This window comes from Nicotiana tabacum, chromosome 6, assembly GCF_000715075.1.
Source record: "Nicotiana tabacum cultivar K326 chromosome 6, ASM71507v2, whole genome shotgun sequence".
Classification (NCBI taxonomy): Eukaryota; Viridiplantae; Streptophyta; class Magnoliopsida; order Solanales; family Solanaceae; genus Nicotiana; species Nicotiana tabacum.
Genome location: NC_134085.1, coordinates 202,209,264 through 202,225,977, shown reverse-complemented (window position 1 = coordinate 202,225,977; position 16,714 = coordinate 202,209,264). Strand labels below are relative to the sequence as shown.

The following is a 16,714-nucleotide window of genomic DNA, read 5'->3' as shown; positions in this document are numbered from 1 at the left end:
TCATTCATTTACATGTTATCAATTGACCCCATGGATAAAAAAGTATACATCTGGATTTTATCTTGAGTATGGAGTTGACATCATCTTCAAAGCATCTTATATTTCTTTTTGCTAAGCACCACTGTTTTCAGTTTTACATGGTGCCTCTGCATCGACGAGAACGTACCATGGGGGAATGGGCTTGGAAGATTCAAGAACTGTTGCATCATCATTTGGGGGGGGGGGGGAAGAGTACTAATATACAGTCAGTTAACTTCATTTACAATTTGCCTCCCTGTCTTTGCTGTCAGGGGGTCCATAAAGGTTTACTAAGAAGCAGCTTCTTCGCAAAAAGGGTTGTAGACTACTTCCATGTTCACATGCATTTTAGATTGCATTTGAACTCAGAGGATAAAACATGGGAAAAGGAAACACGAGGACTATACATATTAGTGTAGCTAATGTTAGCCAAATGTTACACATTACCAACACCAAAAAAGAATGGATAGACTAAGATCTTCAGGCCTGACTGAGAAGCCATTCCAAACCTGAGAAGCACACTTCCTATGAGTTCTTCTTCATCCTTCTGACACGCTTCTTTCTATTACCAATAGATGGTTCAGCTTCAGGGTCACTAGCAGGAGCAGGGGCAGGGGCAGGAGCTTCTGGAGCAGCTTGATCAGAAAAGTTAAATGCTGTAACTGCCTTCATCCTTCTGACATGCTTCTTTCTATTAACAATAAATGGTTCAGCTGCAGGGTCAGCTACCAGAGCAGGAGCAGGAGGAGCAGAAGCAGGAGCTTCTGGAGCTGCTTGATCAGATAAGTTAAATGTTGTAACTGCATGCCGCTTCACATTTCCCATCATACACTCATACTGCAAAAGTAAGATTGTTGGTCCTCACATCTTGCAAAAGAAACATTACCTAACAATTTATGCCTTTTCTTTTCCAAGAATGCGCTGTGACAGGGAAGGGTTGAAGAACAGCGTATTACAGTTATACGCTCACATGTAACCTCGGAATAGAGCATCTCTCTCCCAAGAATTTGAAACAATAGTCCAACATATTCAACAAAATAATAAAGGTTTTAGCCTGTTGAAAATGGATGGTAGTCATTTAGATAGACGGACTAATACCACAACAGCTTGAGCTTCAGAAAGGAATATATGAGGACTCATAGTAATACATGCCGGACATTAATCTCACACCGCTAAAACACCAAAATCCAAGAAATGCTTAAATTTACTCAGCAAAAGCCAGATATCTGAAAGGATCAGATGACAATGAAATATGACTTGTCTCCTTTCAACAAAGGGTAGAAAAACACTGCTATAAATCAGTATATCATATCCTAAAAGGAAAAGCTACAGTCATACCACATCCCATCTAGTAATGGAAATGTGCACATTACAAGCCATAACGGCTAATCTTCAGATAGTAGAACTAGCCAACATTACTGTTTTGCAATAACAAGCTAAGAAAGGATTTGAACAATTTCCAAGTTCCAACCAGTGTTTTAAAAGGCGTGGGCGCAAGGCGAGGCATTTTACATATGACTTAGCGAGGCGTAAGCCCCATAGGTATTTAATTTTTAATATTTTATAAAATAATATAATTATAGTAAATATTTATAAACAGGTAAAATTGCATAAAAATTGAAGAAAACTATAAATATGTGATATATATATATATATATATATATATATATATATATATATATATATGTATATGTATGTATATATATATGTATATGTATGTATATATATATGTATATGTATGTATATATATATGTATATGTATGTATATATATATGTATATGTATGTATATATATATGTATGTATATATATATATGTATGTATATGTGTGTGTGTTCCATCCCCACAAAAATCTAGTCAATTCAATCTATTATACGCCACTTAGAAGCACAAGTAACTTGAGTCGAAAAGAATAAAGTTTTCTACGTGGAGGAACAAAAAGGATGACTAACCTGCAATTTGAACTTTAAACTTGCTGCTATGAAGGAGAATAGAGTTCTCTTTGTATTTGTAAAAAAAATTTGAATATTCATTGCTTTTGGGAGATATTAGCATGCCAGCGGACAAGATAAAGAATTGAGAAAGACCATGAATTACGGCTTCAATCAATAAAAAAGGTCTCGACTTTTAAATTTAATACATTTCAGTTCCCTTTTAAATAATTAGTAAGCTGAATTTTGAGAATTTGGGTATTATACAAAGGACTTATTCAACAAATTTTGTTTTAATTTGAAAAAGTCTGGGGCTTGCGCCTCACTAAAAAAACGCGCCTCAAACGCCCGGGCGTACACCCCGAATTGCTGGGCATACGCCTCTTGAGACTTTCGCCCCGAACGCGCATACGCTCCGAATTGCTGGGCATACGCCTCTTGAGACTTTTCCCCCACACCATCTTCTCAGAGCGTTTTTGGTGCACCTCGCCCCGGAAACGCCTTTTAAAACACTGGTTCCAACCACGAGGAGTTGAGACAGAAAGATCATACATATAATTGTGATGAAACCAGTAATATATTCAATAGGGAAATTGAAAATCCAAGAGCAAAGTAAGAAGGTCAGATTTGAGAAAGCATGCAACAAGCAATTATTTCAAACAACTAGGTCAATAAGATCAAGACGGAACTATGACACCCGCTATCTGTTAAATGTTATTCTAGAAGTTTCACCGAAAATCTTAGTATGCACAAGTCAGCCTTTTACTAAAACACTAATACTGGTAGTATGCCAAACCAAGAAAAGCAATGGTCATTAACAAGGTGAGAGTAATTTTAACCCTGGAAATAAACAGTGTAAGTAAGAACATCTAGGATGTGGAAATATCACTTACTGCATCAAGTTTACCACGCAAGTAGCTGGACTCACTCACTGAGTCAACTTTGCCGCGCAAGTAACTCAAATCCAATGCTAGTTTGAAGTTTTGCTCCCTCAAAGCCTCATTACTGTCACCAGTCAACAAGGAAATTTCTACACCATTAACCTGTGAATATGAATGAGAAAACATCAAAAGATCAAACTTTATAGCCTTTTTTTAAACAGAGTAAATATCAGCTTGAGAATATGAATAGGGCATTTCTAGTAAGTCAACTAGTCAAGTCAAGGTACAAAAAGCAGAATGTTCACGGCCTGTTCATTAAACGAAATAAACGGAATAAATAAAGAAAACTTTGCTACGGTCTAAAGAATAGTAATAACCATTTAAATAACAATATTAAAGCGCCGTGAAAGACTTACGGGTCGTTTGGTTTAAATACGGCTTATGCCGGGATAAGTTATGCTGGGATTATTTTTTATCTATTGTTTGGTATGTTGTATTAAATATAACAATTGCATAATTTGCAAGAAGAATGTATAAGTGTTAGTATTTTAGTATTTTAATATTAAAATAAAATATGTCATAACTCTCACTACTCCATAATGTAAAAAATAGTCATAACTCCCACTACTCCATGATGTAGAAAATGGCCATAACTTTTTTGTAACTCTTCTCCCCTGTTCTACCTCTAATTACACACTAATTATCCCATGTTCTCCATGATTTCATAACTTACTACCCCACTTTCTTCCAATTTAATTCAAGGAAGAATTTCTACACCTATAAATAGGAGTCTTTATTCCATAATGTGGTACGTGAAAAATAATTGAGAGTGTTTCAATAAAGTGAGGTTAAAGTTGTGAAAAATAAGAAGAGAGTTTTTACTATTTTGAAGGAAGGTGTTCATCTTGGTGGAGCTTTGGACTCAACAACTTGTCCAAAGTTTGTTCGAGTCATACGACGTGATCGGGCTGTTGTATCTTGGGGGAGACAAGTCAAGAGGATTACTGCTGGACAAGTGAAGACTTTGCTGCAGTGGGCTTGAATCTCCTTAAAGAGAGCGAGATATCCGCGCCTCAGCCTGAAGATATTTTATTTTCTTCATTTTAGTTTTCAACTGTAATTATATTTTTCACCAACAATTTTAAGGAGATTCAAATGGCTACAGTTGAAAAATCCGCGGATATCAAGGTGGGAGATCTCAACAAGCCATTCCGTTTCAATGGTACTCATTTCAAGAGATGGAAGGGTAAAATATTTTTTTACTTGAGTCTTCTCAATGTTTCTTACGTTTTAACTGAGAAGAATCCAAGCAAAGTAGACAACTCCTCCATGAATGATGATGAGCTAATTGCCTTTCAAGAAAAAATTGAAAAATATAGCGATGATCATACAAGTGTCGGTATTATCTTCCTAATTGTCTATCTGATAATTTTTATAATTATTATGATAGAACTTACTCTACTGCAAAGAAAATTTGGAAAGCATTGCAGGGTAAGTATGATACCGAGGAGGCAGGCATATTTTTTCGTTTTCAAATGGTGGACAATAAATCTGTAGTAGACCAAGTTAAAGACTTCATAATGATCGTTGGAGAGCTCAGGTTCGAGGATATTAAAATTGGAGACAATCTTATTGTTTGTGACATAATAGATAAACTACCACCTTCTTGGAGGGAATTTCAAAAAACTATACGCCACAAACAAAAGAAAACTTCACTTGAGACGTTGATAATGCGGATTCGGATGGAAGAAGAGGCAAGAGGCCAAGATGCACTTATGCAATCGGAAGAGAGCACTCTACAACCCGTCACTACAAAGGTAAATTTAATTACTTCAAATAATATTACTCCTGAAACTCACAAAAATACTTATTTGAAGCCGAAGAAGAAGACTTTTAAGAAAAATTATGGTAGACCTCTCAAGAAGAATAATGGTTCAAACAACCAAGCACGGAATCAATAAGTTCAAATTGTGAAACCATGCTTTATCTGTGACAAGAGTGGGCATATTGCTCGATTTTGCAAATTTCGGAAACGTGGTCCTACACCACAGGCAAACGTTACCGAAGAGCCACTTGTGGCGGTGATAACAGACATTAACATGGTAGAAAATGGGTGATGGATGGTGGGCTGATTCTGGAGCAAACCGTCATGTTTGCTATGATAGAGATTGGTTTAAAGTGTATACTCCATTTGAGGAGCCCAAAACCATCATGCTTAGTGATTCTCACACAACCCAAGTACTTGGAAAGGGAGAGGTCGAGTTGAAGTTTACTGCAGGAAGAGTATTAACGTTGAAAGACGTACTTTACTCCTTCAATGAAAAAAATTTGATGTCTAGTTTTCTTCTTGACAATGCAGGCTTCAAACAAATTATTGAGAGTGATCAATATGTAATAGTGAAAAAGGGTATTTTTGTGGGTAAGGGGTATGTATGTAATGGGATGTTTAAGTTGGATGTTGAGATGAATAAAACTTCTTCTAGTTCTGTTTATATGCCTTCTTCTACTAATTTTTGGCATGCTCGTTTGTGTCATATTAATAATCGTTATGTGGGAATCATGAGTAGTTTAGGATTAATCCCAATGATTAAAAAGAATTTTAAAAAATGTGAGGCTTGTAGTAAAGCTAAAATAACTAAAAGGCCTCATCTTCAAGTTGAAAGAAAAACTGAATTGTTAGAATTAGTTCACACTGATATTTGTGAACTTGGAGGAATTTTAACTCGTGGAGGAAATAGATAATATCACTTTTATTGATGATTTCTCTAAGTACACATATGTTTACTTGATGAAAAATAAAAATGATGCATTTGAAATGTTAAAAATTATCTCTATGAGGTTGAAAATCAATTCGGTAGAAAAATAAAAAGAATTAGAAGTGATAGAGGCCGTGAATATGAGTCTAATGAATTTAATTCTTTTGTTAGATCATTGAGAATAATTCATGAAACTACTTCACCTTATTCTCCTGCATCAAATGGCGTGGCTGAAAGAAAAAATAGAACTTTGGTAGAGTCAACTAATGTCATGCTTATTGAGTCAAATGCACCTTTAAATTTGTCGCGTGAAGCTATTTTGACTGCATGTTATGTGTTGAATAGGGTTCCTCATAAGAAAACAAAATTGACACCATTTGAGTTGTGGAAAAATCACAAGCCAAATTTGGGTTATTTGAGAGTTTGGGGTTGTTTATACTAGGTTAGGCTAACGGATCCTAAAATTGGTAAAAAAGTTACCACTTGTGCTTTTCTTGGTTATGCTTCTAATAGTACAGCCTATAAATTTTTAAATCTTGAAGAGAATATTATTATAGAATCAGGTGGTGCTATTTTTCTTGAAAATAAATTTCCATTTGAGTCTAAAAATAGTGGGGGTCAAAGAGATAAATATAATTTTTTGTCTCTGCCTAGTTCTTTTACTTCAATTTTGCAAAATGAAGAAAATAATGCTTTTGAGTTGAGAAGAAGTAAAATAGCTAGAATAGAAAAAGATTTTGGTCCTGATTTTTATGTTTTTAATATTGAAAATGACCCTCTTACTTTACAAGAAGCTTTATTGTCACCTGATGCTATTTTTTGGAAAGAGGCTGTAAATGATGAAATGGAGTCACTAATTTCTAATAAAACTTGGAAGTTGGTTGATTTACCATCACGTTGTAAAACAATTGGGTGCAAATGGGTCCTAAGAAAAAAATTAAAACCGGATGGATCTGTTAATAAGTATAAAGCTAGGTTAGTTGCTAAAGGTTTTAAGCAACTAGATTGCCTAGAATTTTTTGATACTTTTTCTCCGGTAACTAGAATTACATCTATTAGACTTTTAATTGCAACTTCTGCAATATTGATTTGCATATTTATCAAATGGATGTAAAAATTGCTTTTTTAAATGGGGATCTAAATGAAGAAATTTATATGGATCAACCTGAGGGTTTTATAGAAGCAGGCCAAGAAAGTAAAATGTGTAAACTTACTAAATCCCTATATGGCTTGAAACAGGCACCTAAGCAATGGCATGAAAAGTTTGGTTGCATGATTGAAAATGGTTTTAAATCAAATAAGTGTGATAAGTGCACCTATCTTAAGTCTTGAAATAATTCACGTGTAATTGTTTGCCTCTATGTCGATGATTTGTTAATATTTGGCTCTAACATAAATGTTATTGGAGAAACTAAAAGCATGCTTAGTAGCCATTTTGACATGAAAGATTTGGGTGAGGCAAATTTCATTCTTGGAATGAAAATTACTAGAACATGTGATGGAATTTTCCTTGACCAGTCACATTATGTTGAGAAAATTTTGAAAAAATATAATTTATTGATTGCAAGCATGTTGTAACCTTTTTTGATTCAAGTGTTCACTTATTTTCTGTACAAAATGACAATGATGTGATAAATCAAAAGTAATATGCTAGCTTAATCGGAAGCTTGAGATATGTGACTGATTGTACTTGGCCTGATATTGCATATGGAGTAGGAGTACTTAGCAGGTTTACAAGTAAGCCAAGTAGTGAACATTGGCATGTCATAACAAGAGTTATGAGGTATTTACTTGGTACAAAAACCTATTGCTTATTTTATAAAAAATATCCAGCTGTATTCGAAGGCTTTTCTAATGTAGATTGGAACAGTTTATCTGGTGATTCATGTTCTACTTCAGGTTATATTTTTACTTTGGAAGGTGGTGTTATTTGTTGGAAATCGAAAAAGCAAACAATAATTGCTAACTCTACCATGGAGGTTGAGCTAATTGCTTTAGCTTCAACTAGTGAGGAAGCGAATTGGTTAAGAGATTTATTATTTCAAATTCCTTATTTTGAAAAAACCAATTCCTCCTATTTTGATTCATTGTGATAGCACTGCATGTTATTAGTAGAGTACAAAACCGTTATTACAACGGTAAATTCAGACCTATAAGGAGAAAACATAGTACTATGAGATCATATTTGACAAGTGGTACCATTAATGTTGATTATGTTAAATCTTGTGATAATCTTGCAGATCCATTGACTAAGGCCTTAGCAAGAGAAAGGGTCTGGAGCACATCGACGGGGATGGGGTTGAAGCCCACAAGCTCATAAATCATATAAGAGGAAACCCAACCTGGGGACTAGAGATTCTATAACCAGGTTCAATGGGAAGAATGAATCATTGATGGCTTGGTTTGAAATGCACTGTTTTTTATTGTTCCATCCCTATGGTGTGAGTGCATTTATCCTGTAATGATTTGCGAGGTTGAGTTTTATTAACTCTTAAAGAAAATTTATAGCTCGTATGAGTGGGGTGTTAGAGTTACAGGAGCACCCTTGACAGATTTCACCTATGTGAGTGTGGAAGTAGGCCGCTTCCTATGAGAATTGAGCTTGTTCTCAAAAACACTCATGAAAATCGGGATAGCACAAGGCCGTAATGTGCTGGCTAATAAAGCTCATGTCAACACCTTGATTATTATGTGTAAGCAATGTTAATTTATTTTCCTAAAGCAGTCATAGTTCAAGTCTGAGACCACTACTGACTCTGGAGTAAAGATCGTTGTTTTGCTAAGTGGAGGTTCAATGCAGAGCACACCTTCATTATGCATAATAGTCTTCCTTTCAACTAGTAAACTCTCTTATATATTTTAATATTAAAATGAGTGGGGGAATGTTAGTATTTTAGCATTTTAATATTAAAATAAAATATGTCATAACTCCCACTACTCCATAATGTAGAAAATAGCCATAACTTACATAACTCCCACTATCCATGATGTAGAAAATGGCCATAACTTTTTTGTAACTCTTCTCCCATGTTCTACCTCTATACACACTAATTATCCCATGTTCTCCATGATTTCATAACTTACTACCCCACTTTCTTCCAATTTAATTCAAGGAAGAATTTCTACACCTATAAATAGGAGTCTTTCTTCCATATTGTGGTATGTGAAAAATAATTGAGAGTGTTTCAATAAAGTGAGGTTAAAGTTGTGAAAAAGAAGAAGAGAGTTTTTACTTTTTTGAAGGAAGGTGTTCATCTTGGTGGAGCTTTGGACTCAACAACTTGTCCAGAGTTTGTTCGAGTCATACGACGTGATCGGGCTGTTGTATTTTGGGGGAGACAAGTCAAGAGGATTACTGCTGGACAAGTGAAGACTTTGCTGCAGTGGGCTTGAATCTCCTTAAAGAGAGCGAGATATCCGCGCCTCAGCCTGAAGATATTTTATTTTCTTCATTTTAGTTTTCAACTGTAATTGTATTTTCACCAACAATAAGTTATACTGGTGCTAATTACCCAACCTCTATAAGGTATAAGTTATCCCGGTGTTAATTTTAATCCTGAGATAACTTATACCTGGTTTGCTAACCAAACAAAGTATTAAGATGGTACTCCTTCCGTTTCATATTACATGAGGTACTTTCCTTTTTAGTCTGTTCCAAAACAAATGACACATTTCTAAATTTGGAAATAATTCAACTTTAAACTCTTTCATTTTACCCATTTACCCCTTAATGAGAAGCTTTTATAGTCACACAAATGTCATGGCCGCACAAACTTTTTACTCCTTGAGCTTTTAAAACCACAAATTTCAAAAGTCTTTTTTGTTAAACTTCGTGCCGAGTCAAACTACCTCGTTTAATATGAAACGAAGGGAGTATTAAGTTTTTATACCGGCACTCATACCAAACGACCCCTTAAACTTTATGCACAATACTTATAGCCCGTTTGGCTTAGCTAATTTAGAGTAGCCGATAAGCATTAGGTGCTGAAAAGCACTTTTTAAGTGCTAAAACTGATTTAAAAAATAAGCAGTTACGTGTTTGGATAAAAGTGCTGAAATTAATAATATGCAACTGAAGAACTGGGTATACGAAGAGTTTGTTTTAAAAAGAAGTATTTTAGGGATAAAATAATAAATATTTTGGTCAAACTTAAAGTGCTTATAAGCTGAAATTTGATAAGTTGGGGTAGACAAACTTATGGCTTTTGGCTTATAAGCACTGAACTTATAAACACTTTTAATTTTACCAAATGCGCAGATAAGCCAAAAAGTGCTTATAAAGTAATTTGACGAGCTTATAAGCTTAGCCAAACACTACAACAACAACAACAACAACCCAGTGTAATCCCACAAGTGGGGTCTGGGGAGGGTAATAAGTACGCAGACCTTACCTATACTCGAGGGGCAGAGAGGCTGTTTCCAGGAGACCCTCGGCTCAAAGAGGCAACAAGAGACACTATATTAGTACTATCAATAGACTCATAATAAAACAACATAAAATACCATTAAATCCATAACATAACATAAATACCATAAAAACAAAGTAACAGCAATATAAGAGATACACAACTGGCTAGTCTCACTCTAGTACGCTGTAAAAAAGACATCACAATTTCCCTAACATACAACCTTAATGCTCGATCTCCACAATTCCCTGTTTAGGGCCATGTCCTCAGTAACCCTAAGTCGCGTCATATCCTGCCTGATCACCTCTCCCCAATACTTCTTAGGTCTCCCTCTACCTCTCTTCGTACCGGTGCATCAGTGTTCCTCCTCTGAATGTGCCCGAACCATCTGAGTCTTGCTTCCCGCATCTTGTCCTCCGTGGGGGCCACACCCACCTTCTCTCGAATATCTTCATTTCTAATCTTATTCTTCCTTGTATGCCCGCACATCCACCTCAACATCCTCATCTCTGCAACTTTCATCCTCTAGATGTGTGAGATCTTCACCGGCCAACACTCGGTCCCATACAACATAGCAGGCCTAACCACTGCCCTATAAAATTTACCTTTCAGTAACAGTGGCACTTTCTTGTCACACAGGACTCCCGACGCTAACCTCCATTTCATCCACCCCACCCCTATACGGTGTGTGACATCCTCGTCGATCTCCCCGGACCCCTGAATAAACGACCCCAGGTACTTGAAACTACCCCTCTTAGGGATGACTTGAGAATCAAGCCTCACTTCCACTCCCGCTTCCGTCGGCTCTGCCCCAAATTTGCACTCAAGGTATTCCGTCTTCGTCCTGCTCAACCTGAAACCTTTGGACTCAACGGTATGTCTCCAAACCTCTAACCTCTCGCTGACACCATGTCGTGTCTCGTCGATTAGGACTATGTCATCAGCAAATAGCATGCACCATGGCACCTCCCCTTGAATATGATGCGTTATAGCATCCATCACCAGGGCAAATAGGAAAGGGCTGAACGCAGACCCTTGGTGCAACCCCGTAATAACCGGAAAATAATCGGAATCGCCCCCTGCTGTCCTAACCCGAGTCTTAGCTCCATCATACATGTCCTTAATCGCCCTAATGTAGGCAACCGGGACCCCTTTAGCCTCTAAGCATCTCCATAAGACCTCCCTAGGAACCCTGTCGTACGCTTTCTCTAGATCGATAAACACCATGTGGAGATCCTTCTTCTTATCCCTGTATTGTTCCACCGTCCTCCTAATAAGGTGGATAGCTTCTGTGGTAGATCGCCCCGGCATGAACCCGAACTGGCTAGTGCAATGTATTAACAAAAAAAAAGCATAAAAATTAGCAAAAAGAGTATATACCTCATTATCAGTGATGGCCTTTTTCTTCGTCATCTTTCTTGGCTTCCTTTCAGTTCCTTTTTCCCCGGCGATTTTTGGGAGCTTAGTATACCTTGCTGATTTAGGCTTCCTCTTCCGACGTCTTTCTTCTATGACGGCTAACGGCTTACTCATACCTTTTTCTTCTCTTATGGCTTTTAGGCGACTACTTATACGGCTTGGTTCGACCGCAGTTTTTCGCTTTCTCTCCATTGCAATGTTACCCCTCTCTCTCTCTCTATATATATACTTTTCTTCTTCACCTTGTCAAAAAAATACAATATAACTCTCTCTCTCTTTCTTCACTGCTTCACCTTCTACTCGTCAAAGACGGTAGCTGTGACTGATAAAGCTTTTCTGCAATTGTCCTTAGGAAAGAAACCGTGAAGCGTGTCCAATCAGAAAAATTTACTGAGCTCGATGCTTTTTTTACCACTCTTTCCCAAAATTCCAGTTATCTAGAAATTAAAGTTTCCCTTTTAGCCGTCTCCGATCCTTTCCTCCATTTTCTTCTCTAAAATGGAGTAAAATTACTCTGTTATAAATATATTATATTATGCATGTTCATTTAGTACTCCGTTGTAAATAAGCTTCCTGAAGAAGCTTATCCATATGGAACTCCACCGTAAATATGTTTATCTATTTAGTACTATATTGGAAATAAGCTTTCTGAAGAAACTTATCACTTTGGTACCCGGTTATGGATAAACATTACCCCCAGTAGAAGTTTATCCATACCGGGTATAATAAGCTTATCTTTTCAGTACCCGGTTATGGATAAACATTACCCCGGTAGAAGATTATCCATACCGGATATAATAAGCTTATCCATTCAGTACTCCGTTATGGATAAATATTGCTCTCAGTAGAAGATTATCCATATCTGGTATAGCAGCAGCTTACACAGCAGCTTGTAGCAGCTTACACAGCAGCTTGTAGTAGCAGCTTACACAGCAGCTTATAGTAGCTTACACTGCAGCTTGTAGTAGCAGCTTACACAGCAGCTTGTAGTAGCAGCTTACGGAGCAGCTTCCTTTCTTCTATAAATAGAAGAGATTTCAGTTCATTATGTACATCAGTTTGAATTCGAATAATATATCAGTTTCTCTCTATACTTGTCTTTACTTTATAGTCTTTATTTTATAACACGTTATCAGCACGAAGCTCTACCATCTCGAGCAAATATTTTGAAAGTATCTAAGGTAAGAACTTTCTTTTCCTAAATAATGTCAAATCTTTCTAAACTTGAATTTGTAGCCCTGGATATATCGGGCAAAAGCTACATGTCTTGGGTACTTGATGCTGAAATTCATCTTGATGCGATGGGTCTGGCAGACACCATCAAGGATAAAAACCAGGCATCAAACCAAGACCGTGCCAAAGCAATGATATTCCTACGCCATCACCTTGATGAGGGCCTGAAAATGGAATATCTCACTATTAAAGATCCAGTCATACTGTGGAATAATTTGAAAGATAGATATGACCACCTGAAGATGGTCGTTCTTCCACAGGCACGTTATGATTGGACTCATCTAAGGCTACAAGATTTTAAATCTATCAGTGAGTATAATTCTGCTATGTTCAGAATTATTTCCCAATTAAAATTATGTGGTGATAATATTACTGATCATGATATGTTGGAGAAAACTTTCACCACTTTTCATGCCTCGAATATGCTCCTGCAGCAGCAATATCGAGAGATGGGATTTTAAAAGTATTCTGAACTTATCTCACATCTTCTTATAGCAGAGCAACATAATGGGCTATTAATGAAAAATCATGAAAGCCGACCTATTGGTTCTTGTCCATTCCCTGAAGTGAATGAGACGAACTTCCACCAAGTTAAGCGTGGAAGAGGTTGTGGCCCCAGTCGTGGTCATGGCCGTGGTCGGGGAAGAAACCCCAATCATGGTAATAATAATGCACCAAAGAAGCCTCCTCACCACCAGCAGTGGAAAAGGAAGGAACAAAAGCATGAAGCGGTGCAAGCGCCAAATGCAAAAAATGCATGCTATAGATGTGGAGGAAAAGGGCACTGATCACGTACTTGTCGTACGCCAAAGCACCTGGTTGAGCTTTATCAAGCCTCCCTGAAGAAGACAGAGAAAAATGCTGAAGCAAATTTTATTTCTGAAGATAATTTAGACTTCATGCATTTGGATGTAGCTGATTACTTTGCACTCCCAGAAGGAGAAATAAGTCATGTAATCGGTAGTGAATCTGTAGAAATGTAAATATTTTAATTTGTGTTGTTTGTAATAAATAGTATGGTTATGTAATTATTGTACATAAATAAAAGTTATGTTTTGATAATGATATTTACTATAATATATTTTATTTATGTTATTTTGAAGAATATGGATAACCCTCAAATTATGTTTGGATCAAAGACAAATCATGAAGATATGTGTGTTATTGATAGTGGAACAACACATGCCATATTCAACGATCAGAAATACTTTTCTTATTTGCATAAGGAAAAAGCAAATGTTTCAACAATTTCTGGTAATATAAGTTTGATTGAAGGCTCCGGAAGAGCCATAATATTTCTATCTAAGGGAACAAAACTTATTATAGACAATACATTGTTCTCCTCCAAGTCCCGAAGAAACTTGTTGAGTTTTATAGATATCCGCCGAAATAGGTATCATGTAGAGACAATAGATGAAATGAACAGGGAATATCTTTGTATTACAAAGAATATTTCTGGCCAGAAATGCATTGTAGAAAAGTTACCAACTTTATCTTTTGGCTTATACTATTCAAAAATTAGTACAATTGAAGCACACTCTATCGTAAACCAGAAGTTTACGGATTCAAATACTTTTGTGCTTTGGCATGGCCGTTTGGGCCATCCTGGATCAATAATGATGAGACGAATTACTGAAAATTCGAGTGGGCATCCATTAAAGAACCTGAAGATTCTTACAAATGACGAATTTTCTTGTGATGCTTGTTATCAAGGAAAAATGATCACTAGACCATCACCAATGAAGGTTGATATTGAATCCCCTGCCTTTTTAGAGCGTATACATGGGGATATATGTGGACCTATTCACCCACCAAGTGGGTTGTTTAGATATTTTATGGTCCTAATAGATGCATCTTCAAGATGGTCTCATGTGTGTCTACTATCATCTCGCAACCTTGCGTTTGCAAAGCTATTAGCCCAAATAATTCGATTAAGGGCACAATTCCGAGATTATCCTATAAAGGCTATTCGCCTTGATAATGCTGGAGAATTCTCATCTCAAGCTTTTGATGATTATTGTTTATCCGTTGGGATAAAAGTTGAACATCCTGTAGCTTATATTCATCCTCAAAATGGCCTTGCAGAGTCATTTATTAAACGTTTGCAATTGATAGCAAGACCACTACTTATGAAAACAAAATTGCCCACTACTGTTTGGGGCCATGCTATCTTGCATGCAACATCACTTATCCGTCTTAGACCGACACATTATAATAAATATTCTCCGTCACAATTAGTTTTTGGTCATGAACCAAATATTGCCCATCTACGAATTTTCGGATGTGCTGTATATGTGCCAGTAGCACCACCACAACGTAGTAAGATGGGACCACAGAGAAGGATAGGAATATATGTTGGGTTTGAATCACCCTCTATTATTCGCTATCTTGAACCATTGACAGGAGATTTATTTACTGCTCGATTTGCAGATTGTCGGTTTGATGAAACAAATTTTTCACAATTAGGGTGAGAGAAAAAGGAAATCAAAAGAGAAATTGTGTGGAAAGTTTCATCATTATCTCACTTTGATCCCCGTACCCCTATATGTAATCATGAGGTCCAGAAGATCATCCATTTACAGAATATAGCAAATCAAATGCCAAACGCATTTACTGATTTGAAAAGGATAACTAAGTCACATATCCCAGCAGAGAATGTGCCTATCCGAATTGATGTCCCAATGGGACCATCTACTAGCATGAGAGCTAGTGAACCTAAAGCACGCCTGAAGCGTGGTAGGCCTTTGGGTTTTAAGGATCGAAATCCTCGAAAAAGAAAATCGACAAATGATCAAAACGATACTATGAAGGGATCCCCTGAAGAGACCCAAAATCTGATTAGTTCTGAGATTCCTGAAGAAATCAATGAACCTGAAGCTCATGTGAGTGAGGAACTTTTAATAAGTTCGAACGGTGATGGGATTAATTTAAATCGATTTGAAATAGTGGTGGATAATATTTTTGCATATAATGTTGCACTTAATATTATGCAAGATAGTGAGGATCTTGAACCTCGATCTGTCGAAGAATGTCGACAAAGATCTGATTGGCTAAAATGGCAAGAGGCAATTCAATCGGAATTGAAGTCACTTGCTAAAAGAGATGTCTTTGGACCAGTAGTCCAAACACTTGTTGGTATAAAACCAGTTGGTCATAAATGGGTTTTTGTGCGAAAAAGGAATGATAAAAATGAAGTTGAAAGATACAAAGCTCGCCTTGTTGCACAAGGATTCTCACAATGACCTGGAGTCGATTTTGATGAAACATATTCACCTGTTATGGATGCCATAACATTTCGATATCTCATCAGTTTAGCACTACATGAAAAGCTTGAAATACATCTAATGGATGTAGTTACAGCTTATCTGTACGGTTCACTTGATAATGAAATTTATATGAAAATTCCTGAAGGATTTAAAATGCCTGAAGCAAAATCTCAGGAAATGTATTCAATCAGATTACAAAGATCTTTGTACGGTTTAAAGCAATCTGGGCGCATGTGGTATAATCGCCTTAGTGAATATTTGCTGAAAGAAGGTTACATAAATGATGTTATTTGTCCATGTATTTTTATAAAGAAAATGGCATCAGAATTTGTTATACTTGCTGTTTATGTTGATGACATAAATCTTGTTGGAACTCCAGAAGAGCTCCAAAAGGCAATTGAATATCTTAAGAAAGAATTTGAGATGAAAGATCTTGGAAAGACAAAACTTTGTCTTGGTCTGCAAATTGAACATTTAGCATACGGGATCTTTATCCATCAATCTGCCTATACAGAAAGGGTCTTAAAACGCTTTTACATGGACAAAGCGCACCCATTGAGTACACCAATGGTTGTTCGATCACTTGAAGTGAATAAGGATTTGTTCCGACCTCCAGAAGAGGACGGGGAACTCCTTGGTCCCGAAGTACCCTATCTCAGTGCAATTGGTGCACTAATGTATCTTGCTAACGCTACAAGGCCTGACATAGCATTTTCTGTTAATTTACTAGCAAGATATAGTTCTTCTCCTACACGGAGACATTGGAACGGGATTAAGCATATATTGCGATATTTAAAGGGAACTCT

At 36.7% G+C, this 16,714-nt stretch overlaps 1 protein-coding gene across 1 annotated transcript; it reads right to left on the bottom strand.

The window, feature by feature from the left end:
* Positions 1-183: 183 nt before the first annotated feature.
* LOC107786944 (uncharacterized) lies at positions 184-11,737 on the bottom strand. The gene is made up of 3 exons (XM_075256462.1): positions 11,371-11,737; positions 2,841-2,990; positions 184-855 (listed from the first exon to the last, which is right to left on the bottom strand). The coding sequence occupies exons 1-3, from the start codon at positions 11,599-11,601 to the stop codon at positions 544-546; spliced, it is 693 nt and encodes a 230-aa protein (XP_075112563.1). The 5' UTR covers positions 11,602-11,737; the 3' UTR covers positions 184-543.
* Between the last annotated feature and the right edge of the window lie 4,977 nt (positions 11,738-16,714).

What these genes read in the sequence shown, in the direction of transcription:
- LOC107786944 (XM_075256462.1), bottom strand. Translation starts at nt 11,601, where the DNA reads ATGGAGAGAAAGCGAAAAACTGCGGTCGAACCAAGCCGTATAAGTAGT. An exon ending in AGGCCATCACTGATAATGAG is followed by an intron (nt 2,991 to 11,370) that starts GTATATACTCTT and finishes TCATATTCACAG; the next exon opens with GTTAATGGTGTAGAAATTTC. An exon ending in TGCGTGGTAAACTTGATGCA is followed by an intron (nt 856 to 2,840) that starts GTAAGTGATATT and finishes TTACTTTTGCAG; the next exon opens with TATGAGTGTATGATGGGAAA.